The sequence below is a fragment of the Takifugu flavidus genome, chromosome 6, assembly GCF_003711565.1.
Source record: "Takifugu flavidus isolate HTHZ2018 chromosome 6, ASM371156v2, whole genome shotgun sequence".
NCBI classification, from domain to species: Eukaryota; Metazoa; Chordata; class Actinopteri; order Tetraodontiformes; family Tetraodontidae; genus Takifugu; species Takifugu flavidus.
Window position 1 is genome coordinate 7,995,341 of NC_079525.1, and position 27,720 is coordinate 8,023,060.

General features: G+C 47.4%; 3 protein-coding genes across 6 annotated transcripts; 2 read left to right on the top strand and 1 right to left on the bottom strand.

Moving 5' to 3' along the window:
* Positions 1–8,600: 8,600 nt before the first annotated feature.
* LOC130527479 (E3 ubiquitin-protein ligase pellino homolog 1-like) lies at positions 8,601–13,506 on the top strand. Its single transcript, XM_057036060.1, has 7 exons — positions 8,601–8,805; positions 10,512–10,657; positions 11,159–11,288; positions 11,399–11,500; positions 11,710–11,898; positions 11,973–12,161; positions 12,474–13,506. Exons 2-7 carry the CDS (start codon positions 10,587–10,589, stop codon positions 13,035–13,037), a joined length of 1,245 nt encoding a protein of 414 aa, XP_056892040.1. The 5' UTR covers positions 8,601–8,805; positions 10,512–10,586; the 3' UTR covers positions 13,038–13,506.
* Positions 13,507–13,705: 199 nt separating this feature from the next.
* On the top strand, positions 13,706–25,303 carry vps54 (VPS54 subunit of GARP complex). 3 transcript variants are annotated; one of them, XR_008951025.1, is made up of 24 exons: positions 13,706–13,865; positions 15,490–15,652; positions 15,756–15,997; positions 16,165–16,249; positions 16,335–16,369; positions 16,497–16,628; positions 16,715–17,100; positions 17,168–17,294; positions 17,383–17,490; positions 17,565–17,620; positions 17,725–17,821; positions 17,894–18,222; positions 18,366–18,495; positions 18,570–18,751; positions 18,825–18,937; positions 19,045–19,108; positions 19,181–19,286; positions 19,361–19,448; positions 19,621–19,742; positions 19,831–19,911; positions 20,016–20,123; positions 20,200–20,294; positions 20,367–20,693; positions 24,633–25,303. XR_008951025.1 is itself a non-coding variant. In XM_057035850.1 (23 exons), exons 2-23 carry the CDS (start codon positions 15,520–15,522, stop codon positions 20,470–20,472), a joined length of 2,925 nt encoding a protein of 974 aa, XP_056891830.1. In that variant the 5' UTR covers positions 13,706–13,865; positions 15,490–15,519; the 3' UTR covers positions 20,473–21,637. The 3 variants fall into 3 exon arrangements, 1 of the variants encoding a protein (XP_056891830.1); XR_008951024.1 differs by lacking the exon at positions 24,633–25,303 and adding an exon at positions 21,113–21,637; XM_057035850.1 differs by lacking the exon at positions 24,633–25,303 and having other exon boundaries at positions 20,367–21,637.
* Positions 21,752–27,681, bottom strand: ugp2a (UDP-glucose pyrophosphorylase 2a). 2 transcript variants are annotated; one of them, XM_057036020.1, is made up of 10 exons: positions 27,524–27,681; positions 25,761–25,879; positions 24,689–24,796; positions 23,780–23,965; positions 23,571–23,704; positions 23,122–23,419; positions 22,851–23,048; positions 22,421–22,663; positions 22,105–22,209; positions 21,752–21,989 (listed from the first exon to the last, which is right to left on the bottom strand). In XM_057036020.1, the coding sequence occupies exons 2-10, from the start codon at positions 25,857–25,859 to the stop codon at positions 21,882–21,884; spliced, it is 1,479 nt and encodes a 492-aa protein (XP_056892000.1). In that variant the 5' UTR covers positions 25,860–25,879; positions 27,524–27,681; the 3' UTR covers positions 21,752–21,881. The 2 variants fall into 2 exon arrangements, with proteins under 2 accessions (XP_056892000.1, XP_056891998.1); XM_057036018.1 differs by lacking the exon at positions 27,524–27,681 and adding an exon at positions 26,145–26,307.
* Between the last annotated feature and the right edge of the window lie 39 nt (positions 27,682–27,720).

Below are 27,720 nucleotides of genomic sequence, written 5' to 3' on the forward strand. Positions count from 1 at the left end.
TGTTGCTTGTCTGGGGTTAGGCCCTGGGATTCTGGAAAGCGCCTTGAAACAATTTCGATTGTATAAGACGCTATATAAATAAAGATTGATTTGATTGATTGATGGATTCAATCAGGCGACAAACTGACTCTGCCAAATCGTGTAGTACGTTGGTTATCCCTAAGTGACTCTATAGGGACAGCAGGGGAGAGGACGGTGGACTCAGTGGGGGAATGCTGAGGAACACTGACATCAGGAAATCCACCTTCAGCATCACATTCCGACACAGGCGGGGGCAGTTGCTGGACCCACGCTGATCTGCGATCAGAGCTACTAACAGTACTGGAAGAAGTGCCGGACACAGCCAAAGAGGGGCACATTGAAGCATTGACATATTAGTTTCATGCAGATCAGGTCCAGAAGCAACACCAGCCAGAGAGTCCACAGGTTCAGCTGCACCATCCAAAGCCACATCCTGTGGCAAGAAGTTCACCTCAAGGAGGAGGTTGCGGTGTACCACACGCTCATTCCCATCCATATATCTGATTTGGTAGATGTGCAGGGCAGGTTTTAAGGTCACAACCATGTAAACAACCAGCTCCCATTTGTCAGCAAGCTTCCGTTTTCCCCTGGAACCTTTATTCGCCACAAGTACCTCCCCAACAGACAGAGGCAGGCTTTTTGCTCTCTTGTTATACTGATCTGACTGATGTTTCTCCTCCTTGGTGCTACTACGCTGAGCTTGGAGCATGGCCGAGCTCAGATCATCCACCAGAGACTTGACGTAAGTGGCATAGTCACAAACAGTGTCATCCTGGAGAACACTCTTGAACATGAGGTCAACTGGCAGCCTGGGGACCCTCCCAAACATTAAATAGAATGGCGCAAACCCTGTGGTTTCATGGACAGTACAGTTATATGCAAATGTCAGCGATTGAATCATCTTTGGCCATTTCTGTTTTGATCGTGGGGGTAAAGAGCTCAACATGTTCCCCAGAGTGCGGTTAAACCTCTCTGCTGCCCCGTTACCCATCGGGTGATAAGGGGAGGTGTGGGACTTGCTGACACCACTCAGCATCAAAAGTTCAGCCAGCAGCTCACTCTCAAAATTTGCTCCCTGGTCAGTGTGGATGCACTGGGGAAATCCATAGACACAGAAGAATCCATCCCAGAGTTTCTTAGCCACTCTCTTCGCAGTCTGGTCCTGACACTGGAAAGCATGGGCCAGCTTGGTAAAATGATCAGTGATCACAAGGACATCCACAGATTTGTTGTTGTTGTTCTCAGCTGACCAAAAGTCTATGCATACAAGCTCCAATGGCGCAGTGGTCTTGATACTCTCCAAAGGGGCTCTAACGGCTGGTTCCGGGGTTTTACTGAGGGCACATCTGTGACAGTTCCTGACGTGACTGCATACATCCTTCTCCATATCGTGCCAGAAGAAGCGCTGCCGAGCCAAAGAGAGGGTGCGTGGCTGACCCTGTTGACCTGCATTGTTATGAACACCAGACAGCACCACACAGACTTCAGAGAGATGGGGACAACAAACTGGAACCTCTTGTGCTTACTCATAGGGTCCTTTGAGACCTGATAGAGGATGCCATCCAGAAGAATTAGTTTGTCCCAGTGCCCTGTCCCAGGTGCAGAGTCTCCCGACTCTCATGGCAACGTTCACGCCTAGATGGGCGGCGCTTCTGCTCAACAAAATATAGCACCCTAGAGACAGCAGGGTCCTGTGTCTGGTGGGACAGGAGGTCAGCAGCAGACAGAGCAGTGAAAACATCTAAGCTCGGACCATGTCTGGGAGGTGGTCAACAAGAGATGCTGCAGGCAGTTGGGGAGCTGAGTCCCAATCACTGATGGAGGACAGGACTGAGGAGACATCCTCTTCTGACATAGACATATTGGCAGCAGTGGAGAGGAGTGGACCATCCAACGACTGGGGCTGACATGGCAATCGGAAAACATCCTGCAGAGCTTCATCATTCATTCCACATGCTCGCTCCATCAGCTCTGACAGGAGACATTGGACCAGTGGCTTCACAAATGGACTCCTGCTTAAGTCATCTGCATCAACATTCAGCTTGCCAGGAACATACTTGATCTCGAAACAGTATGGTGCAAGCTTGGAAACCCAGCACTGCTCACAGGCATCCAGCTTTGGCTTAGTCAGGATGTATGTGAGAGGATTGTTATCAGTCCAGACAGTAAACTTATGACCTTTCAGCCAATGACTGAACTTATCACACACAGCCCACTTTAGCACTAAGAATTCAAGCCTATGGGCAGGGTACTTGGCTTGGCTGCGACTGAGAGATTTGCTTGCGAAGGCCACTGGTCTTGCTCTTGTAGTGTCTGAAGAATGTGTATTGTTCCCTAGCAGATCCTGATTTTTGCTGAGGATCTTAGTTTTAGAGACCTTATCTTCTTCAGCCATCCTGGCACCATATCAACATGTTCCATTCTCTTCAATAAACATCTCTGATAAACAAGTTGGTGTCTACGAAGATTCCTTTTTCATCAGCACATCACCAGAAGAAATTTACCGCACTCTCTCCTCACCGGCCGGAACTTGGGATAAAACTGCTCCTAACCCATCCATAGATGCATCAGTGGAGAGAATAAATGGTCGGCTAAAATCTGGGTGAGCCAGCACCATACAGCCCAAGAGTGCACCCTTGAGTGCCTCAAATGCCTTCTCACAGGTAGGTGTCCAACCTTAGGGTGTTAATTTGCTGTAAGTCCCTGCTTTCCCACAATTCTGGCACTTAATCTTTCTCTTCTGGCCTGCTGTAAGTGCATAAAGTGGCTTTGCAATACGAGAGCAAGCAGGGATGAAGTGTTGGTAAAACAGAGCTATACCAAGGAAGGATCTCAATTTCTGCTGAGATGGTGTGCAGCCATCAGGATCCATTAGGTCTTCTTTCTGGAAGTTTGGTAATGACCTTTATCTTTTCTTGGTCAACAGAAACACCTTCAGCATAAACTACATGACCCAGGAACCTCACAGACCGTCGCAGGAAGTGGCACTTTTTTTGTGCAAGCTTAAAGTTGTTGGCCCGCAGACGACTGAAAACCAGCTCCAACCTTGCCAATGTCCCTTCCTCCAAGGGTGCAAACACCAGCAGGTCGTCCTGATAGCATAGAAGACTGGAGAAGTTTAGATCACCGAAAATGCTGAGCATCATTCTCATAAAGGATGCTGGACTGTTACACAGACCTTGGGGCAGGCAGTTATATTCATAAAGACCCAAAGGAGTGGTAAAAGCTGTGAAATGCCTGTCAGACTCATGGAGGGGAATGTTATAAAATCCTGATGTCAGGTCCATGGTACTGAACAGGGTGTTGCCACCAAAGGCGGCGAGACAGTCCGCTTGATGGAGCAGAGGGTGAGCATCCTTCACAGTCTTTGCATTGAGCCAACAGAAGTCACTGCATATTCTCAGGTCACCAGACTTTTTCCAGACCATCACTAAGAGTGAGGCATATTCACTGGTGGACTTACTGATAATGCCTTTCATCTCCATGTCTGAAAGCACTTTGCATAACTGTTGGTAGTGTGCTGGCGGCACCCTGTGATAGGGCAGCCGAAAGGGGCGGTCATCGGAGAGGTGGATATGGTGGACAAAATCCTTTACCTCACCACAATCTAGCTTGTCCCTAGAAGACACATCCTCATAGGACATGTTGGATCGCAATACCTCTCGTGTGTCACTGCTAATCCGCGTGTTCTTTGAATGAAGACTTCAAGAAGAATAATGCCAATTTTAAAATGTATTTAACAATAGAACCAATTCAAGATACAAATATTACAGAGCTCCGGGCCAGTTCATAACCCTACAATAACAGAGTCCATTGCCAGGGCATGAAGTCTGACAACCTAACTATCCCTTGGCCCAGTCTTTTATAGAAACACAGATGCAAATTATTAATGTTCATACAGTCCAATCCAGTCCTTCTTCTTGGATGACCTCATCCTCTTCTTCCAGTCCCATTTGATGTTGGTACAGTCCTTCTTCTCCATTGTCTTCCCAGGTGGCCAGATCAAAGTTCACATTCTTCATGCAAATCAGCTTATCATCACCACAATGCTGTCCCTTTTTATGACGTATGTTTAACACCTCCAGCCTGATTGTCTCCTGAGATTACAACTGTCTAAACAACAATCCTGTCAAAGGAATGTCTCTGATCTTTATTACACTTGCTAAAAATTCTACCATACCGAACTTCTAAAGTACTTCTAACAGAAGACAGGAACATATGGTATAACACATAGTAACAAGATAAAGACAATTCTCTTCAGACAACATAATCTCAGCCAGTTTTCTCTTCGATTCACTGGAAACCTCACAACTGTTGATGTCAACATCACCTAAACCACAGTCCTTCAGCAGTCTCTTCGGATCCTGTACCTGCTGTGGCAGGGCAGGGGGACCCTCTGACAGTCCTGGCTGGGTCTTCACAGGCCCTGTGAAAAAGCCAAATCCTCTGCAGCAACACATGGGAATACATCAGCAACTTTTGTATTAGAGCGCAGTGTCACAGCCTCATTGGTGGGATTGAGGACCTTCAAAGGGATCCAGCGGTCACCCCACATAGGTGTTATAACCCGGCCTACCATTATGTTTCTTGGGGAGGAACAAGAAGATAATGGCTCAACAACGACAGTGCTCCCTGTTTACACAAGAGCAGAAGGCGGTAACTTCCCCCACACCACATACTCCTGCCGAGGCAGCAAGGTGACAGCCTGCCTCAACTTAACTGTGCTGATCTTACCTGGCAACTCAGGACCTGACAAACATGAAATACAGCTCAGGAGCTGGAGGAACTGTTCACAGCCTGGATCTGCATTACTAGCTGATGCAAGTTCCCAATTATTTGGGTCAGATCTTCTGAATGATAGGCCGGAGGACATTGCTCCCAATGATCAATTCATCTTTCTGTCCAGGCACTAGGAACGTTGGCACCTCAAACCTCAACCCATAAATTTCAATGTTCAAAACATAGATGCATCTTGGTTGTGTGAGAAGGCCGCCACAACCCACAAGGACCACACTCTCTGGGACAGGCACAGGGTTAAGAACAAAACCATTCCCTCTTAGCCTCCACTCCACTTCTTCGCTCAATGTGCAAGACACGCTACCTGAATCAAGCATCCCCCTCAGTGTGACCTTGTCACTAATCAAAACGGGTGTATAAAACAGCTCATTAGCCTCTTCAACCCTCTGTGACCCCACTAAGATTACAGTCTTATCATCACTTAATTTTTCACAGCAATTTGTATACACAGAGCATACATCAGGTTCATTGGTGAGGGTGTTGTCTGCGTTGCCTATGTTACCCCTCTCGTCACATGGGCTGACTAGTTTAAACCAGCGCTGGAGGGAACAGGGGCGGACGTCATGCTGAGCAATCTGTGTGCAGTCATGTTTCATGTGTCCAGAGCCAAAACAGTTGAGACACAATTTAAACAGTCTACAGTGTGCGTGGGTTGTGTGATCACTAGATCCACAGACTTGCGGCATGTTGAAGGCTCTGACGGCTTTGTGGACGGCCAGGACGCTGCTGATCTCCACGGCCAGTGGTGAGAGATGCAGTGCACAGAGACGGCTCTACCAAACATGTCGGCCATCTGTTGAACTGCAGGTTCAATAGACAGAGAACTGGAGACAGGCGGTGTTGATGGTGCAGACGTATGTGGTTGATGTGGGCAGGATGGAGTGCTTGTCAGCTGAGGCTGACCAGGGACATCAATGGTTGGAGAGGAGGCATGGGGCGACATGAACCATCAGTCACTGAGGAAGCTGCACCACTAAGGTGGGGTTGCCAGGTATGGCTAACAGGGTATGGGTTAGGGACAGCTACACTCATAGCGTGTTGAGAATGAACCATCGCCCTTCTGACCATGCCAACATGATTGTCTAAGGGATTCTGCACCTCAGCCACAGTCCAATCTTCAGGAGGCTTGAGTTGGAATGACAAGGCAAGGGTGGGATCAGGACAATGAGAAATGAACATTATGACAACTTCCACTTCGGGTCTTCCACCTGCCTGCCTCGCCTGCCAAGGCACTCATCAGCTGCATCAATGGCCTTGTTTAGGCGAATCCAATAATCCATAGCATCCTCACCCACTCTTGGCACTGTGTTGTAGAAGTCCCTCATTGGCAGGTTGAAACACGGCAGCTCGCCGAAATTGCGCTTCAGGACGTCGAACACAGCATCAATCAACTCATCAGCACACAAGTCTTGGCGGCAGCTTAGTGACACTTTTACCACATCCCTGGCTTTGCCACATAGTCTAGACAGTAAAAGGTTAAACTTTCCGTCAGGTGTGTCATAGCTCTGCTGGGACAGATAACAGCATGAAGACCTCAAATGTGCAGGGAAGACGGACCAAGCAAAGCCTTTGTGGCCACACCAACAAAGCCGCAACACTCCCGCCACCACTCCACAAAACTCACACACACTCTGGCCCTGATGGGCAGGCGCTCCCTCCTTAAGTAGGCGACCAGATGTTAATTGCCCACAGGTTGAAATGGAATTTGAGTGCAAAAGAAATGGAAATTAGGAATGGTGTGGTGGAGATTGGAAAACCACATAAGCCCGTTTGGCACCTCATGCATTTACAGTAAACAAAGGCGCCCTGAGGTTCAAAGGAGACCTGCGTCAAACGACTGAGGAGGGGGACATTCTCAGCCATTCAACTTCTTGCGCCAGCCAGAACACATGCTGTGCGCACACGCTGTGTTGACATCCTGTGTCCTGTGCATGCAGCGCGCACACGCTGTGCAGACGTCCTGTGTCCGCGCCTTGGAGGCGGGCCTCTGGCTATATAAGATCAGAACTGTGTATGCATAGGTAGATCTCTCTACATGCTTCCGTGCATGTATCCTGACCAACTGACTGAATAAACCATCTCCTACGCAGTAACTTAGATTCATCGTTTACTTCTCGAAACGGCTAAAATTCCGCGACAAGGTGCACCTGCCTGCAGCACCAGCTGCCACCAATCGAACAAAAAACAGACACAACCCTGAACCCCAACATTACCTTCCCCTCAATGGGCGCCTCCTGGGGCCCTACAAGGCCCATCAAGGTGGGCACAGCAGAAGCAACGGGGGAGGTTAATGTCAGGGAAGGGGTGAGGGGTTGGATCTGAAGCACCACCGCGTCCTGACCCGCCGGGTCCACAATGGCCAGAGTGTTCTGTTACGGTACGTAGCTTTTTAACAGAACCTGAACGCAGGCCAGGACACAAGTGGTCCGAATGAGTTTTATTGTCAAGGGAACACACAAAAAGACAGAGGAAGACTTCCGGGACTGCAGGTAGCTCAGGAGTCAGAGTCTGCCCTTCACAGGTCCACCGGTGAGTCCTCAACCAGAAGCAGTCCCCCTGGACTGCAGAGAACTCGGGAGTTCGGTGCGGCACGCTCACCGGCCCAGCAAATGGCATGAAGACCTCGAATGTGCCCAAGAGACACAGAAGACAGAAGCAGTCCTCCTGGACTGCAGGGAGATTGGGAGTAAGCGTCTGCCCTTCGCAGGTCACAAGTGAGTCCTCGAACAGAAGCAGTCCCCCTGGAACTCGGGAGACAGGTCCTGCACCACCCAGGTCCAGCAAACGGCATTAAGACCTCGAAAGTGCAGGGAAGACGGACCAAGCAAAGCCACGAAGCAACACCAACAAAGCCGCAACACTCCCGCCACCAATCCACAAAACTCACACACACTCTGGCCCTGATGGCGACCAGATGTTAATTGCCCACTGGTGCGCCTGACTGTAGCGCCAGCTGCCACCAATTGAGCTCCTCCACGCCCCCTGGAGGAAAAAAACAGACACAACCCTGAACCCCAACATTTATCACACATTATAACACAAAGGCCCTGTTTCACACATCGTTTTCATTAAGCTTTAATTTTTCAAACTGTAAATCATATACAGTAATTGGTGTAAAAAATGATAAAAGAACAGTAAAACAACCTACTTTAAATCCTTTGGGGTTTTTTTCCCTGAAGTGAAGCAAGACACACAACGGTCCACTCATTTCCTTTGTCTTATAACTATTTAATCATCCTGCTGTTTGTCTGCTTGTGTTCACACACAGCGACACAAGCAGAGTCCCCAAAATTCTCCTGAGAACATTCCATTGACAACATTCCACTGACAACATTCCACTGACAACATTCCATTGACAACATTCCACTGACAACATTCCATGGAGAACAATTCCACAAACGATTCACTGAAAACAAGCGGCTCATTACAAATGTTACAGTAGCAGTGCCAGAATCACAATTATGTGCAAATATTAAAAATCTGAACCATCCAAACGTTTAGAATGAGCAAGTAGAAACAAAACAGACCACCACCAATCAGCTCATTTACACTCATATTGGGACTTAACCTATAGGATCTATACATGCAGTCTTAGACAAGGCTATATAACAGGAAGTTATTTTGCAGGCAGGCAGGCAGGCAGGCAGGCAGGCAGACAGACAGACAGACAGACAGACAGACAGACCGACCGACCGACCCGGAGGTAATGACACCGGAAACCACCTACTTGACCAAAATACCTTTTATTTTGAAAGGTCGTTCGGATGTAATTCTGGTCAACTCATTAAAAAGATTGAGAGTGCTTGGATTAAATCGGAGCAGAACCGAAGTTAAAGAGCATCTATTTTAGTTGGACTTTGCTCGTTTGTTTCCTGGCTCAGGCTCGCCGAAGGACCAGTACCAGCACTGGTACCGTACAGAACCTCACTTTTCTGCCCGGAAACAGGCGAAACCTGTTGGTAAAGGAGCAGAAATGTTTTGACTCTGGTAAGTTTGTTGTTCAGACTATTGCTTAGTCTTAATTCTTTAAGTGATCGTGTATATTTTCATTTTTAGTGCCCAAGTTTAACATATAGAACTGTCCCATTTAATGAAGTTCTTCAGTTTAAAGCTTGTAGCAGCGCATTAGCCTGCTAATGTGGAGCTAATAATTAAATCTAGTTGTAAACTAAAGTGAGGATTGTCTTTCACTCATCTGCCTTTTATCGTTTATCTCTTTGACTTCTGTTCATTTATCACGTTAACCCGTAGATATCAGAGTTAAACAGATGTTTTAATGTTATTACATCATTCTAAGCTATTGTTTAAGGTATATTGCATTATTATGTTACATTTTATGTGTATTTTCTTTCCTAAACTGTTTCTTTGTGATTTTCATGTTTATTTTCTATCCGAGTTTCGTGAGCAGCCGTAGTTTAGTGTCGTTAAAGGGTCTTCTTTGTGCGTTATATTGGTCTTTTCCTAATGCTTATTGACAAAGCTCAATAATTTAAGAAGCTTTGAAGAAAATATGATACTATTAAACATACAAAAGAAGTCAAAGGTGGACAAAGAAGCTGCCGCCTCCCAGTGTTCCCACTCTGCTGTGTTTATCTGGTTTGTCTCCATTGCTCCCAGCAGCTCCAGGAGCATTGGTGGCTCCTTTTGTTCTTGTGAACAGACACCATCGGAGCATCTGTCCCAGCAGATGCTGCCTTTGTTCCCCCAGTAAAAACTGGAAAGTTGGTGGTTATTGTCCAATGTCTGTCTAGATGGACCCAGTCCACTGATACTGGCCTGCGGGCGTCAAAGTACATCCTGCCGGGCTGAACACTGATAAATGCTGCAGGCTGAATCTGTTGGATAAGGCTCTTTTAGGCTTAGGAGACTTTTATGTTTGAGGTTCTTGTTTTCTGCTGTAATAAAACAGGACTCAGCAATGTTGATCTCAGTCAGATCTCTGATTTCTTAACTGCTGCATGTCTTCATGATTTGACAGAAAAATCCTCATTTGACTTTTAACTGGGCTGATATAATCTGTTTTCTGGTGCAGTAATGGGATTAGGGGACTTCTGCTGATGGTCTGTATGACATCACTCTGTCTGAGTTTGGTGTGTTTGACAGGCTTTATGGTTCTCTGTTGCTATGGTGATGTTGCTGTAGGTAATAAGCTCAGACATGTGTGCTGGTCCACAACTCGTATATGTACAGCACAAGTATCCAAACAGGAAGGACGCCAGTAATCAGAGTAATCCACAACAGAAGAAAAGAGGAAGAGTGGAGGAAAATAAATGTCTCCAGCTTTCGTGGCATCCCTGGCAGAACCCTGTTGGGATGTTTCCAGGAGCAGTTTTGATGGAGGACTTTCCCTCCCAGCAGGTTCAGATGGTTCTGGAGTCAGACTCTGAAGTTTAGTACCAGCTTTGTAATGACGAGTCTGTCCTAACCTGCTAGGACCAACAGAAGTGGACCACCGCCTCGTATCTTCTGCTCTCTGACCTCCTGACCCTGAATCAAACCCTGGCCTGTTTCTGTTCTGACTGAGTGTCAGATGGAACTGACAGTTTCAGGCTGTGCTGGATGAATGTGAGCCCATTTCACAGATCATGTAGTTGGACTGTACTTACGGACAGGGACATACAGTATGCTTCACCCTCCATCTGAAGTGTTACGATATGTTTGATTTGTGATGAAGTCTTCTGCTCTGGTTCCAGGTGAGGAGCGTCACTGCCCCCATGGAGACACTCTGAGAGGTCCTCGCCCCTTTCTCACCCCTGAAGGTCGCAGAGATGTTCTCGCTGGGTCAGGACAACACGTCCAGCAAAGGCTCAGTCAAGTATGGAGAGCTGCTGGTGCTGGGGTAAGATGCTGTCCCGGCCTGGCAGGAATCTGCTGACTGTTGTCTCTCTGTTCGTTAGATCAGCAAAAGCTTCTGCTGTTGTAGTGTTGGCGTGATCTGGCTGCTCTGTGGTTCTGGCTGTGGTCTCTTTGCTCTCTCAGTCTGTTTCACCTTTGTTGCATTTGTCAGAAAAGACAGTGGCGCAAACAAAGAAACAGACTTTTGGTTTGTGGAGCTGCAGCTCAGGACCTCAGGCATGGTGCCCTGAACAGGAAGCAATGCTCAAGAAGGTCATGGAAGTTTTATCTAGTCTGACTCTGCTCTGACATCATTCAGAGCAGAAATGTGTTTCCTGTTGGTTCTCTCGATCCATTTTCAGACAGATGATGTCTATATTTGAAGGAAATTACCAATATTGAAACAACTGTGAAGAATAAGTCAGTTGAACGCCACAGACAGAAGCTCCCCCTCCATTGTGACAGAACAGAACCTCCTGTGACGGGTCCTGATGCTCTCCCTTAGGTGTAATGGTGCTCTGCCCAGTGGCGACAAGGGGAGGCGGAAGAGTCGCTTTTCACTGTGTCGCAGAAACAAGGCCAATGGCGTGAAGCCCAGCACCATCCATGCATCCTGCACGCCACAGGCGGCCAAGGTTAGCGTCGGCACATCAGATGTTGCTCACAGGTCCGACCAGGAGCCCTATCGGTGCCTGCCGGGTGGCGCCATGCCATTCCCAGTTCTGACGTTATTCTGATTCTGCAGGCGATCAGCAACAAGGAGCAGCACAGCATCTCCTACACACTGTCCCGGGCTCAGACAGTGGTGGTGGAGTACACGCATGACGGCACCAGCGACATGTTTCAGGTGCCACAGCCACATGTGTCTCCGCAGGAGAGCAGGCAGAACTTTAGTCTTTCTGGTCTGACTCAGTTTGTGAAGGAACAAATTTACTGAGAGCTCAGAGAGTCACCAGATCAAAAGCTCAGAGATCAAACATACAGAATAAAATGGTGCCGCACTCTGATTGGCTGGCTGGCTTCTTCATCCAGCTCCTCCTGTCTGTTTCCTTGTAGATTGGCCGTTCTACCGAGACTCCCATCGACTTCGTGGTGACTGACATGGCCCCCATGAACCAAGAGGGTCCTCTGATTCAGAGTACTATCTCCCGCTTTGCCTGCCGCATAATTTGCCAGAGAAACCCGCCCTACTCTGCACGCATCTTTGCTGCAGGCTTCGACTCCTCCAAGAACATCTTCCTCGGGGTGACCTGCAAATTAACACGTATGATTTATGCAAACTGAGCAGGAAAATGATAAAGTGCTTCTGCCATCGGCAGGAAAAGGCAGCTAAGTGGAGGATGCAGGATGGGCTGATGGACGGACTGACCACCAACGGCATCTTGGTGATGCACCCACACCAGGGTTTCAGCCAAGGTTCTAAACCAGGCCAGTGGAGGGAAATCTCCGTCTGTGGCAACGTCTTCTCACTGCGAGAGACCCGATCTTCACAGCAGAGAGGCAGAATGGTGGGTGGAGCTCAGGTGTTAGCATTGCCACTGCTAGTCACCTGGATGTAGTAGTGAACCGAAACCAAGCTCCAGAAATGGGGCTAGATGTGACAATTCTGGTTCCAGTGCAGGCCTGAGCCTTTTCTAAATCAAAAGAGTCCAGCTACTTTTGCTCTTCTGCTAATGTTGTCTGTGGGCTTCAGTGTCTGCCCCTGTGCATGATGATGGACAGACAACAACCAGTAGTCTGTCAAATGATTATGCAGAAATGTGTTGTTAATGGCAGCAAAAGTAAAGTTTACTGCACTACCCGTGTCCTCCGTCCCTCAGGTGGACCCAGAGTCTAACGAGTTGGTGGACGGCTCTCTCATCGACCTGTGCGGGGCCACCCTGCTGTGGCGGACAGCCAAGGGCCTGGCGACCACACCCACTGTGAAGCACCTGGAGGCGCTGCGGCATGAGCTGAATGCAGGGCGGCCGCAGTGCCCGGTGGGGTTTAACACTCTAGCCTTCCCCAGCCTTCGCCGCAAGGACGTCCTGGATGAGAAGCAGCCCTGGGCGTACCTGTGCTGTGGTCACGTGCACGGCTACCACGGCTGGGGTGGGCACCGTGACCCTGAGTGCCAGGAACGCGAGTGCCCCATGTGTCGGGCACGGGGCTCCTACGTGCCACTGTGGCTCGGCTGTGAGGCGGGCTTCTACGTGGACGCTGAGTCCCCCACCCACTCCTTTGTTCCCTGTGGCCACGTGTGCTCTGAGAAGACGGCAATGTACTGGAGTCAGATCCTGCTGCCCCACGGCACCCACGCCTTCCACGCCGCCTGTCCGTTCTGCATCCAGCCGCTGGAGGAGTCCAGTTGTGTCAGACTCATCTTTCAAAGCCCGCTGGACTAGAAGCTTTGACCTTTTGAATCGATGCTTTCTAACTTAATCAGAACAATGATGGCTTTTATAAATATCCTCTTGGTTAATTTGCCTACGTTAATAATTTATTCTTTGACCTCAATCGTGTTTTTTACTGTAGGATTTCATGTTTGTCTCAGTGTTGAAAGTTTCTCCTGAGGCAGGACAACAGAAAACATCACAAGTGTTAACAAAGACCAGTGGACATTCATAGCTCTGAATAGAAATCTGAGAGTTGGGACTCACAAAATAGAAACTTTCAAATGTTTTTCTTCCGTCTTAATTATTTTCTATTTTGGCCTTGAATAAGTCTGTCCGGTTGCTGTGACCCTGCATTTTTTATGTGCAGTAAAGCCAACAAAAAACTGTCAAAATGAAGTTTATGACAGATTTATGGTCCTATTGTGCACATCCAAGGACAAGACACTATTGAACAAATAAAACGCAACAATGAACTGGTCCAGCTTGCCTTTAACAGGTTCCTGAGATGACACATTGCCTTGTTTTTGTCTGACCATATGAGAATCAGAGGCATCAAATATTTAAAAAAAAAAAAGAATATATATCTGGTTAAGTCTGTAAAACATAAAACACATTCGTGTCATTCGTGTTGCGGGTGCAGTTCTGGGGTTGGCCAGACGATGACAGCAGCTTACGGCAGCAAAAGACGCACTCAAGGCTGACCCTCCCCGCAATGCATCATGGTCGCAGTAATGGTGGCACCTGCAGTTGTGGGTCTTCTTGTTTTGCTCCGGGTTCATCCGGCATTTCTGTGATGGCAAAGAGGACAGACATCGGTCGCTGTGTGTCACTCAACAGGTATGACGGAGACTCCCTACACTTCGTTTATCACGCTTGTACTTCCATCAGAGCCTTCGCTAGCCTGCTAGCATCAGCCAGTCTACGTGTAATATCGCTATAGTTCCTGTTAATAGTAGCATTAGCCATAGCTTATCTTTAGCTTAGTCTTATCTGTCATCGTGAGCACAGTCGCGTCTGCGTGTCTCTTATTATCGTTTTCATTGGCGTTACTGTCAACCATAATGATTATTGTTTCCATACTAACGAATACAGCAATCATTTTAGCTTAGCTACGGCTAATTGATTGGCTCCAGTCACAGCTTTCAATGATTTATTCCAGTAGAAAGTGTTAGGGACCAAATGTTTATAATAAAGTCTCCGTTTGCATGGAAGAGGTGGCTGTAAAAAACAGTGTTAGACATCGAATAAACCAGCTAAGTATTTGAGAGCTAGGATTCCTCCGGTTTCTGTTTTGAAGGTGTTGTTCGTGATTCCTCCCCAAACAAAGTAAGAGCTGCAGCCTCCAATGCCGCAGTAATATCTGCGTCTGCCTTCTATACATTCTTGTCCCTGTAACGTTATATTTAATAGAGAATCCTTAATCTCGGAACCCTTTTCCCATTAATTTCATACATTAGGTTTTTATTACATACTGACTATAATAATGGTGATGGATTATCAATGTTCTAAAATAACACAGTTGAGACGTTCACTTAAGCTTAAAGCACCCGCAGGAGTACCGTAAAACAAAAGGAAGTAAAATCGCTAAATTTAAACCAGGCAAACACTTTGTATTTTTATCACGTTGAGGACTCATTTCTACAGCCAGGACTTGTGATGTTACTGTTTTTCTGTAGCGGGGAAGGAGAAAAAATATGTGATAGACCTTTAGTCCTCCTTCACACACTGAATGCTTATTTCTTCTTGGCCAGTGGTGTCTCTGAAGTCTGTTGCATAAATCCAGAAAAAATATTTTTCTGTCAGTTCAGACAACAAAACCACAGAAGATGAAAAAGTTCTTTATCTGTTTGAAATTCACCGTTTGTTCAGTGAATCAGAATCAGAATATGACAGATGTATTTTTCTTCTGGAGGTGAAGCTGCAGTAGCTTCATACATGGCAGGAAAATCAACCTTCACAGATGGTTTACTGCACCTCCATCATCTCTCCTACATTCACCAGCAGCACTGGTTTCAGAGCATCCTAAATTAGACATAACATTTCCTTAATTCTTTTGTTTGGTCAGCGTTTATTTCCTTCTGTCATCATGGAAACACTCAGGCACTGTCTCCACAGCTGTTCTAGATACACTCCTGATTTACACTGTGATCCGATTCTCTTCTTGTGATCAAAACAGACACATGATGTTAGAACCCTCAAATTGGGGGAGGGGGGTCCAGTCCTACAAGGGTCAGAGCCCAGCAAGTGTGCATTCACCTTTGATCCCAGTTTATGCCAGCAGGTCCCAAAAGCATCTCTATTGCCCCCTGCTGACGGGCTCTGCTAACTGATGTTTCCTGGCGTTCTAGCTGCTTTATTTTCATTGGTCTTTGATTCTAACGTCGGTGGGGATTCATTGATTTATTTAAATGTTCTTGTGTGACTGACCTCTGAGCTCTGCTCTTGTCTGTCTGTCATCCAGCTAGCCTCCTGGGTGGCGTGTCCTAATGTCATGGCCTCCAGCAACAGTTCCTCATTTCCACATGGAGCCCGAGATGGGATCTTCCTCAAGCCGCAGGAGCCCGCTCCTCTGTGCTGCAAGCCTGTCCAGTCTTTGCCTGACGTCTGCCCCAAGGAACCCACAGGTGGGACCATGCGTTGTCCCTTATCTTAATGGTAATTGCTGAAAAGGTGCTGAAGAGGTAGAGCTGGTCTGAGTTTCGATTGGTTCTCCTCCCATCTCTGTAGGTGAGGGACGTGGCCTATGTGCCGGCCCCTCCGTGGTTCCAGAACACGACAGGTGGACAGTCTACAGCTCTAAAGTCAACCTCCCCGCTGCGCTCAACGATCCGCGGCTCGCCAAGCGCGAATCCGACTTCTTCACTAAAACATGGGGATTGGACTTCGCCGAGGCCGAGGTCATGCCCTCATTCTGCCTCCCCAATATCACCAGAGAGCACTTTGGTCTGTACGTGCAGGAGATGTTGCAGGTAAAGGCCACAGCAGCCAGGAAAGGAGCAGTTAGTGAGGAAGCCAAAGCAATATCAGAAGGTTCACATATTGCTTATGTAACAAAGTTTAATTTATATTGACAAAAACTTTATCTGATTTAGTTGTATTTTTCAGCCCTTGTTTTATCCCAAAATCTGTTTTTCAGAGGGAAAGAATCCATGAACGCTGTAAAACCATCTGTCCCATTAAAGAGGATGTGGACGCCATCTCCAGTATGACCACCAATCACGGTGATTAACCACTCAGACATGACTGCAACCAAAACTGTTTCCTTGTGGAGTGTTGGTGAGCCAAAGCTTCTCTTGTTTCCTCCAGATAAACCCAGAGCTGAGCTGGAGAAAGTCCCCAAGGTGATACCTCTTCCTTTGTCTCTGTTAGCTCTAGCATTCTTCCCCAATTTCCTCTGAACGTGTCCCTCTGACGTTATTGTTGTGTGTTTCCTTCTATCGCTGTCGTGTTCCTTGTTGGGTTTCTCAGATCTTCATGAAGCCTGACTTTGCTCTGGAGGACCCGGCCACCTTCAACGCCGTTCTGCCCTGGTCGCACTTCAACAGCGCCGGCGGGAAGAGCAGCCGAGACGTGTCCTCGTCCAAACTTCTGCAGGAGAAGGTGAAGGCTCGTCTCAATTTAATGTTCACGTTTGTGTTCATGTTCATGTGGGCTGATAATGTGCCACGCATGCTCACATCCTCCAGATGAGTCACTACCTGGACGTGGTGGAGGTCAGCATCGCCCAGCAGATCTCACTGCGCTCTGAGGCCTTCTTCCACGCCATGTCTTCGCAGCACGAGCTGCAGGACAGACTACAGGAGACGCAGTGCGCTGTAGCCGTGCTGCGCAGCCGCACCACTGCCATTGATCGTGTCATGTGCCAGGGGCCTCTGCAGGCACTTCGCATCGCCCTCACCCGTAGCAACTGTGTGAAGCTACACAACAAGCTGAAGCTGATGGCGGCGGTGCACCAGACCCAGCCCACCGTGCAGCTACTGCTCTCCACCTCAGAGTTTGTCGGAGCACTGGAGCTCATCTCAACCACCAAGGAGGTGCTGCAGCAAGAGCTTCAGGGGATCCACAGTTTCAGGTGAGACCTGAACTCTCCCTGAAATAGGAAGTTGAAATGACTATCGGCTGATCTCCCTCCTCCCCAGACATCTGGGCTCACAGCTGTGTGAGCTGGAGAAGCTGATTGATAAGATGATGGTGGAAGATTTCAGCATGTACGTCCGCGGCGACATGAGCCGCAGCCTGAGGGAGGAGCCGCAGGTCCTGGAGAAGGTCTGGCCACACCCTCACAGCCAAGAGCACTGCCTTGCTCTCACTGTTGGGGGTTTACAGTGATATGTGTGTGTTATTTGTGTGTCAGGAGCGCCTAGAGTCTCTGGTGTTCGGCCTGCTGAGACAGAGGAAGCTGGACTTTCTGGATACTTACAGTGACGAGATTATGGTGTCTGCGAAGGCCATCGTCGCCCAGGTAACCAGGCAGGAGAATTCAGCACAAAGATGAGAGACTTATGTATGCTGAACATGATGTGGTGTTGGTTTCAGTGTGTAGCTGAGGCTCTCGTGCACATTGAAGGAATCGACAGCGAAGTCGTCACAAAGTGAGTGGATGTAAATGGGCATGTTAGGAACCGCTCAAAATGGTTAGATTAGAAACCTGAGCCCATAAGGACCATATTTGATCTTTTCTTTTGACTATGTAAAGGTTTGCTGAGCAGATGCGTGTGATGACCTTTCCTCAGTGGTTCCAGCTGCTGAAAAACATCTTTGAGAGTTTTCTACTCTTCCTGCAGAGGATCAAGGTGGCTCTCAGGCTCGGATCACTTCAGCGCTTCGATTTATCCTCAACATCACAATTGTTTGTTTTTTTCCAGGCCACCCTGAACATCATAAGAAATGTAGTCCTGGAGGTTCAGCTCTCGGGTCAGAAACGGGTCCCGGGTGATTTGGGTTCAGAGTCTCAAACGCGGGAGTCTCAAGCAAACAGCCCTTTGCTTCTGCAGGGGGAGGCCGAGCTGGCCTACCTCACACATGAGGGTCTCTTTATCAGTGACGCTCTGAATGAGGTCCAGCAGCAGGTCCGGGACCACAATCAGGACCCAGTCACCAGCTCCAGGGGTCAACAGAGCCAGGCCGAGGCCCTTGGCTGTGACTCCACCTCTGAGGTTGTGGAGACGCCAGTTGGCAGGGAGCCGAGCTTAATGTACGTGTGTGGAGCCGAGTCCATCAGCAGTAACTTGCATTGATGCTAGTTTGTGCTGATCGGATGGACCAGATGACGTCTGTATACTAATGTAAAGAAGGTTGGAAGGGAGATGGAAGTGTCTCACATGTTTTTGCCTTTAGGCCTGGTGAGACCACGATGCCCACTGAGCTCGAGTTGAAGCGCATCATGACTAACATCCAGGACCTACTGTACTCGGCCTCTGATATCAGCCATGACCGCTGCGTCAAGGTCCTGACAGCCCGGGCCAAGGTACTGGCGAAACCCCTCCCACACACAGGTCAGCTGATGAACCTACAGAAGTCACATGACCGTGTTTCCTGCAGGATGGCTCCCTGGAGCGTCTGAGTGTGGCAGAATTCGTGTGTCTGTCTCAGGTGGTGGAGGCCTTTGCCAAGGACACAGAGGAGCTGTGCGGTAGGCACAGCGTCTCGCTAAGGGGGGCGTTACAGAGCCAGGCCAACCGCTTCGTCCACCGCTTCCACGATGAGCGCAAGAACAAGCTCAGGTCTCTGCAGAGAAGGAAAAATCTGTCTGATGTGGTTGGGCTTAGATGATGATCATCTCCTCTGGTCTCGCAGCCTCCTCCTGGATAACGAGCGCTGGAAGCAGGCAGAGGTTCCTGCTGAGTTCCAGGATCTGGTCAACAGCATCGCAGACGGGAGGATTACCCTCCCAGAGCGTAAGATCCCAGGTAACACCCATCTGTGCTCTGACGTCAGAGCGTCATCCTTGTTGTCTGTTTGTGCGTCCCTCAGACAGGAACACATCTTTTCAGAGAGATTTTCACTGTTTCTGCAGATTTGGAGGAGAGGAAGCCTGCAGAGTTCCTGCTGGTTGATGGTCAGAAGTACGCCGTTGTTGGGTATGTGCCCCACTGAGCGGACCGCACCACCATGGGGGATTAAACGTTTACATGCTTTCTGTTTTTCCTCAGGACGGTTCTGCTGCTGATCCGGATTTTTCTGGAATACTGTCAGTGTGTCAATGACATCCCATCCATCGCCACTGACATGCTGACACGCCTGTCAGACCTGTTGAAGGTCAGAGCCACCTCAGTAGCCATTAACATCAGTTTTAGTGACGTCCCTGTAAAGCTTCTTCCATGTTTCTGCAGCACTTCAATTCCCGGAGCTGCCAGCTGGTCCTGGGAGCCGGAGCGCTGCAGGTGGTCGGACTGAAGACCATCACCACCAAAAACCTGGGTAGGACCCAGCTCCCACTGGAACCGTTGGAAACAATTGACAAACTTTCCTGAGTGAAATCATTTTGTGTGTGTGTGTGTGTGTGTGTGTGTGTGTGTGTGTGTGTGTGTGTGTGTGTGTGTGTGTGTGTGTGTGTGTGTGTGTGTGTGTGTGTGTGTGTGTGTGTGTGTAGCATTGGCCTCGCGCTGCCTGCAGCTGGTTGTTCACTACATTCCCATCATCAGAGCTCACTTTGAGACCAAATTGCAGTCAAAACAGTTTAGCATCCTCCGACACTTTGACCACATTACCAAGGTAATCAGCAGACATGGTCATGACCCTATACACACAGACACACACTCACTCTCACACAGCTGGTTTGTGTTGCCATCTGTGTTTTCAGGACTACAATGACCACATTGCAGAGGTTTCTGCCAAACTGGTGGCCATCATGGACAGCCTGTTTGAGAAGGTTTTGTCAAAGGTGAGAAGAGGTGGAGAACCCTGATGTTTCCTTCAGATGAGGAAACAAATGTCAGTTTTGTCATGACATGTTGTGTTGTGACTGAGCTTGCTGCTGTTTTCCAGTATGAGGTGAAAGCTCCGATGCCATCGCTCTGCTTCAGAAACGTCTGTAAGCAGATGGCGAAAATGCACGAAGCCATTTATGAGCTGCTTCCTGAGGAGCAGACTCAGGTGAGTGACGATTGTGTGGGTGTGTGGGCGCGTGTGCGTGAAGTCACAGCTCAGCAAAGTCACCTTTCTCTGACAGATGTTGTTCTTGAGGATCAACGGCAGCTTTAAGATGCACCTTAAGAGGCAGCTTGCTCGACTGGGTGTTATTAATGACGGAGGGCCTCAGCACGGGTAACACACACACACACAAACACACACAGTTCAAGCAGTTGATCACCTGATTGCCCTGCCTGTTGTTGGCAGGCTGGTGGTCGTGGACGTGGCGTTCTACACAGAGAACATTCAAGGGCTGAAGAGCCTTGAACATCTAGACTTGAACATGGCAGAGATCTGGGAGCAGAAGAGGTGATGACGGACTGTACCAAGCTAGAGGAAGCCCTTGACCCAGCTGGGTCTGGCTGAAGTTGATGGAGGCCTGCAGGGAGCAGAAGTAAAGAACTGAGCAGCAGCAGGCAGGGCTCCCTCAAGATTTCCACCTTAACAGACAGTCTGGAAGAACTCTCAGAGCCTCCTTTACAGCTGCTGCCACCTCGCCTCACTGTGCAATTCAACAGAAACAGCAAGAAACCAGTAATTTATTTTCCTAAAACACTCGACACTGTGGTGATTTTTTTTTTCTTTTTAAGAGATTTTTACAGTTGACTCAATCGTCATCTTTATTGCAGCAACAAACAAAAACACCCATTTTTAAAAATACTGACAAATTTTATAAGCATGTTGTGCTTGAGGCCTGTAGGAAATCTACTAAAGCTGAATTAAAGAATCCAGATGAAGTCCTGTCCTTACCAAAGTAAAACAACTACTATCCAAGCTTGAAACTCTGTCTTACATCCTGCTGAGGTTTTATTTGAGCTGCATGAGCTTTTTGTTTCACGTGAGGTTAAATTAGCCCAAAAGCTCAGATTGTTGCATTTTGTTTCTTAAAAGGAGCAAAACGTCTGATTCTTTGTCTTTTGTGATCAATTGTCTTTGGATTGAAACTTAATCAGGTGACTCTGACCTTGGACCAACGAGGCTGCATCCGCCGTCTAGGCCTGGCTGAAACTCTACGGCATTGCAGACTTTACTGTAAAGAGATGGTTCCCATGGTGATGGAAGCCTCAAGATTCCAAAACGGTCATCTTTCCTCATGACTGGACGTGTTTGCTGTTTCCCTTTTTATTTGCTTTGAAACAATCTCACCAGTCAGGATGCATCTGGATTCACGTCCACCTCAGCAGAGTTTAGCTCGGCAGCTACAACAAAGGTTTCAGGTTCGGCGTGGATGTCATCACATCTCTAACCAGTGCGGAATTGGGGCACTTCCATCCTGGGATGACTGCTGGACTTGACTTTCAGTGGACCGTTCTTTTAAATGACCTCTGACCTCGCTGATGTGACCTTGACCAGTTTCCTGTCAGACACTAAACTGGAACATCAGTTTGTTTCAGAAGTGCCTTCTGATCAGAGATGACACATCTGAACGTGTGTGTGTGTCTGTGTGTCTGATGTGAATAAAAGATAGTGAATTCTTGTCTGCTGCAGTTTAAATTTGAGATGATTTTGAAAAAAATCCCTATAAAATGTTGAAATTCACATAGTTGAAGTTGACACTGAAGTAAAAGTTTAAAATGATCACATGACCCTCATTTGACACATCATGCATCTCTTTAATTGGCGGTCCAGTAATTGTTTGCTGATGTGGGCGTGTGCAGAGGAAGAGGGCAGAGTCTCAGATTCAAACCGACCAGGAGGCCGAAGGCTTTTTCCCAGCATGCATCAGTGGTCGAGGATGCGCAGGTTTCCTGAGACGATCTTGTTCTCCAGCATGGCTCCAGCTGGAATATCTATTCGGTCGCCATGGTTGGCTATGATGATGACGGTTCCCTGGATAAACAAAACATTTGGTCCAGCTTGAGTCAAAACGTGATGGAAAATAAAACCTCTTTTAAAAGTCCAGCTTGCTTGTTTTGCGACTGGAATTAAATCTACCCATTTTCACCTTGAGAGAGACGTTCTTCCCGAAGGTGACGTCGCCCGACACGGTCAGGTGGTCCAGCTCCAACATATCTGGGATGTTGTCAAACCTGGACAGAAACTCCTGGACCTGTAGAGGTTTTAGAACGGGGGCGGCAGTTTTTCTCTCAGCCAATTTTAAAGTAGCAAAATGGATGCAAACAATTTAAAAGGTGACAAATTAAAACTTTTATGCAGTAATGGAACCGGAACTTCAGAAAGCATCTCTGTTTGATTGGTTGTTTACTGAAACACCCCTGAGAACCTCTTCATTAACCATCTCTTTGGCTGCGCTCACTGACTTTGGTGAAGGAGCTGCCCAGCTTGACATGTGGAGTTGTGGGGAACTCTCTCCTCTTGCTCATGGTGAGCGAGCCGGCATCCAGGCTGTACAGGTTGGACATCACCAGCAGCAGATCAGAGGACGTCTTCACAGGCAAGAAGCGGCTGCGCGGCACGTTCACGCCCATGGCGTTGCTAAAGCTCTTGATAGCAGCGCCCACCGCGGTCTCCAGTTGGATGACATTCAAGCCACCTTCCAGCGTCTGCAGAGACATTCAGAGATCTGGTTAAAACTTGGGAGACCTCACAAACTGCTGTGTGATCAATAATGGCTAATCAGTGATGTCATGGATCAGAATATTCTTTGTGAATCCCTTAAAATGGATGATAATTCTTTCGAAAAGCTGAGCGCCAGTTGGTGTCCTAGAATGCCTTGAAGCAACCCCTCACCTTTGGGTTGACAATGATCTCCATGTCCAGGGCATTCTTGTCCTGCAGTCTCCTGATGGCAGGCAGTGAGATCCACAGGTTGTTGGTGTTGAAGATCTTGAACTTGGTGACGGACTTGAACTCGTCCACGTGGGCCTTTGGGACCTGAGCGATCTCCAGCAGCCTCAGGTGGTCGTCGTACTGGATCAGCGTGCCGCCCTGCAGACAGGAAACAGGAAGTTCTCAAAGATCAGCGCCACTCAAAAGGCAGTTTTCCCGCCTGCTGGCTGACCTTGACGTCAGCTCTGGTCTTGTCGGTGACCTCCATTATGAACTCGCAACGTTTGTCAGCTGGCTGGCTCATCAGGTGGTGCAGGATGAAGAGGTCGACGGTGGCACCCAGGTTGTCAATGTTGGACACAAAGATGTACTCCTTCCCTTCTGTGATTAGTTTGTCCAACAGTCCTGAGTTGGAGAAGCTGGAGTAGATGTCTCCATGTCCCGGTGGGTACCAGGCCTCTGCGTTCTCGCCATTCACAGCCATGTTCTTGGCTATCGGCAGCAGTGACTCCTTGTTGATCCTTGGATACCTGCAGGAGGACACCATTAGAGAAGAAATGACATCAAACCTGTCTTCCCAGTCCCAGTTACAGATTAGAAAGTCCTGCTGCGGTGCAGAGGACTATTTAAAGTATTGTTATGTGATGGTGATGGTGATGGTGATGATGATGATACTGATACCTGCTCTGGTTGAAGGTGTGGATGTTGACACGGTGATGTTTGTATTTCTGGAGGATCTTCTTGGTATCATCATCAGTATTGAAGGAGTTCATGAGCACCAGCGGAACGTCTGTGTTGAACGTCTTGTTTAAGTGCTGAGAATAGAAAGAAAATAAGACGAAGCCGACTGTGAGAAACCAGCAGCAACCTGGTTCTTCTTCGGCCTCTACCTCGATCTGCTGCACCGTCAGGTCCAGGAAGGTGTTCTCATTGCGAACGCTGATCAGACTCTTGGGGCCTTTGCAGCCCATGCTGGTGCCCAGTCCCCCGTTGAGCTTGACCACCGCCAGCTTGCTGAGGCAGGTGCTGATGTCAGCAGGAAGTCCTTTGGCTTTGATCTTCTCATAAGGTTGAACCTGAACAGAAACATTGCAGGAACCTCAGGAACCCTTCCAGCTCCACCATCATCCATTTTCTTCTCATATTTAAAGTGGGTGGGGCTTTTTCTGTATTTATTACAGCCTGTGGATGATGTCATTAAACTGGAATGAGGTTTAAAGTAGCACAGTCTTTTATTTTGAAAGTTGTCTGATTACAGTGTCCTTCACTTCCTGTCATGTCACTGATGTGAAAAAATAACTTCATATCCTGAAACTGCAGCGGTCAAACTATTCTTAGTGTTAACCTTCAGTCTGGATGGGACCGGCGTTCTGGGAATGCTTGTGGGTGTGTGAGAGTGTGTGTGTGTGTGTGTGTGTGTGTGTGCGTGTGTGTGTGTGTTGGGGGGGATTTGGGCAGACTGGCTAATGTCCAGCTGACTCTTTGGTCCTGATCTAGTTTCATTTGCTTCGTTCTTTCTGATTCACTTTGAATCTTCCCGTCTCTCACAAATGCTGCTTTTTCACGTAAAAGGATGAAAAATTGTTTCAAAAGGACCCAAATCACAACAACCTGCAGCCATGTAGTCAGAACCAAAGGTGCTGGTCAGGACCAGTTCACTGCTGTTCTCAGATGTTGTTAATGCTGCTCATAACTCGGACCTGATTCTGGGTTTCTTTATCTGCTCTTTGTTGCCTGCTACAGGTTGTGGTTTTTCAGGCCTCACAGCCTGAAGTAGAGCTTGGCACTCTACTGCTTACCGACTGCTCCGGTGGCCGATTGATCTTGGACCATTCCACTGAAGGACCTTTGACCTGCAGGAACCTGTGAAAGAGCTTCTGGAAGCCTTGGAAGTCTTTTCTGCTGCTCTGAAACAGAAACAAATCAAATCAGTGGATGTGGACCCACTTCCTTTCTGCAGACCTCAGCTCAAATTATCCCTAAAACTAAGAGAACCCTCAAAGAAAAAACAACTTTTCCAGACTGGAAGGATGAAGTCATGAAGGGTTTTAAAACCTCTATAGCAGGCATGGGCAAACTAAGGCCCGGGGGCCACACGCGGCCCGTTAAACGTTTTAATCCGGCCCGCCAAACTTGAAAAATTAAATGAATAAACCTTGTTAATGTTAAATTTTCACTGCAATTCTGGTGTTTTCCCACTAGAAAAAAGACAGTCAGGAGGAGAGTGATGGTGATATCCTGAAGGATAACAGAACTTTCAGTGCTTTAAAATAGAAATGGTTATTAATTTTTTTTAAAAAGGCACATTTTATTCATTTGATTTTAAATGTTTTAACACTCATTCCAAGTCAGATATTTTGTTGTAATGCTTCTCTTCATTTTCATTTGAAATTAAAGCACATGTTTTCTCCATATCCCAAGATGTGTATTTTTTCTCCAATAAGGTGAGGTTACCAAAGCACTCCATCCATCCATCTGCTCCTGGTCCGGCCCCTTTGTCAAATGTTAGAACCCATTGTGGCCCACGAATCAAAATGTTTGCCCACCCCTGCTCTATAGCTTGTTAACAACAGATCTGATTGATCTCTGGAGAGAATAACAAATACAAAGATGTGGGGGAGGACAAGACAACCAGTTTGGCTCTCGTGTCTGTGTGCACGTGTATGTGCATGCCTGTGCCATGACCTCGGGGTGGTTGACCTCTGGCTGTGGGTTAGAACCCTCTCAGCTTAGGAAATCAACCTCCTGGACTTCACAAATATTTGTGTTGTGAAGGGAACATCCTGAACCCAGAAGGTCTTCCAGTGAATCCCTGTTTGTTGGCTGCATAAACCAGTCCTGACCCACTTCCTGTGCGTGTCATGTCCTCACCTGTGCGTCAGCATGGTTGGCGGTACTGAGCAGTGCCTCTAGCTCACGGTGCAGCGACTCCTCATGCTGCTGCCGAAGCTTCTCCTGGAACTCCGTCATGGCTCCTCCTCTGGTCAGACCTGTGCATGGGCACACACACACAAAGTCAAATATTAAAAGGCTAATATTGGTGTGAATTAAACATTTGTCAGGAAGGAGACATTTACAGACAGCTCCTTTATTTAATGAGCATTAGTAAAAGCTGACTAAAAGTGAATACAGTTAAAATAGTTTTAAAAAAAAAAAAAAAAAAAAAAATTCTAAAAATAGTTAATGGAAGCAACAAAGACTTCGTTCACCCTCAGACCAGCAGAACTAACAGAAGCAGCCTGAACTTTAACTCACCAACTAAAGAAAGATACATTTCACCGGTGTCTGCAATAACTAGGAGACCAGCAGCAGTGGTGTGTTTGAGTCAGACGTGCATGAATTTGTCCCTTTAACTGTCCCACAGCAGCTGTCAGAGAACAACAGGCGTCCACCTCATCCTCTCATCAGACCGTGCTCCTGAATCTGCAGCGCCGACCCCCAACCTGACCACGCCCCCATACGCACGCACCAATCACAGCCCCCCAACGCACATCTCTCTCTCACTCACACACACACACACACACAGACACAGGTTTGTGCATGAGCAGAGGTTGATGCTGTATTTGATCTGAATGACAAGAATTTAAGTCCTGAATATTTAATTAATTTAATAACTTTCATATAAAGAAAATCTGATTTTTATCCAGGCGGAGATTATTAAACTATTATAATAATTTTACTTAATTATGAGACTTGATTATTTTACAAAGCTCTTCTGTAGTCAGACAATAAAAACACTATCATAATGCTTAAACCATGACCATCCTTCTGACCTATGACCTAATCCCAGTTCTAACCTCAACCTTAAGACCAGCTCTTAACCTTCAAACAGGCCTTTGAAATTGTGAGGACTGGCCAACATGTCCTCACTTTACTAGTAAAATGGATTTTTTGGTACAAAACAAACACACGCAGGTGAAGCTGGGTGTGTATACTGCTTAGCCTCAGTGTGTGCATGTGTGTGTGTGTGTGTGTGTGTTGGGGGGGTATTTATATCTGTGTCTTTGCAGGAACGTCTTAAAGCTACATGAGTAAATCCTTGTAACCAGAACATATGAAGATAGACGGCCCTCAGAGGTCACCACGGCAACCTTCACTATCACCTGGGAAGATCCTGATTTCAATTTGTATTATTAAAAAAAACTGTTGAATTATTTCTGTTCATATTGATTCTTTCTCGGATCCAAGGAAAATTATGATTCTCTGCAAGATTTTTATATTTTTTGTAGGAAAAGATTTAGTTGAAATAATCAGAAAATGACATAACCTAAATAATTAACCAGTGACCAACATTAGACACGTCTTTAGCTTCATATTTTCTTCATTTCAAAGCTAAATTAATTTTGTGGATTTGTTTTTTCCAATTTATTTTATTTCATGTAATAAAACCATATTTACTCAGATTGAGCCTCTAAACTCATGATTGTTATAAAGGTCTAAAAGAAAAGCTGGAAGGAAGGCGGTTTAATTTAGTCCTTATGGAATTTATGAGGAAATTAAACTGAACAGATTTGTGGAATTCTGTTTGCTAATCGGGTTTAAAACATACACACGCACGCACGCACGCGCGCGCGCGCACACACACACAGAGTTTTTAATCTACAAACAGCCACAGGTGTGCCGCTGTTACCCACCTGAAAACTGTCAAAGTTCGGGCGGAGGCTCAGAGACGCACCAGGAACGACATGGATCACCGGGAGCCGGGTCGAGGTACCGTCAACACCAAAAGAACCGGCTGAACCTTTCACTTCATGTAACCTGGTACTTTTAGCATAGCAGCTGCTGCCCAGCGCGAGCCAGGTCCACCCCCCCCCCGCCCATGACGTAACCA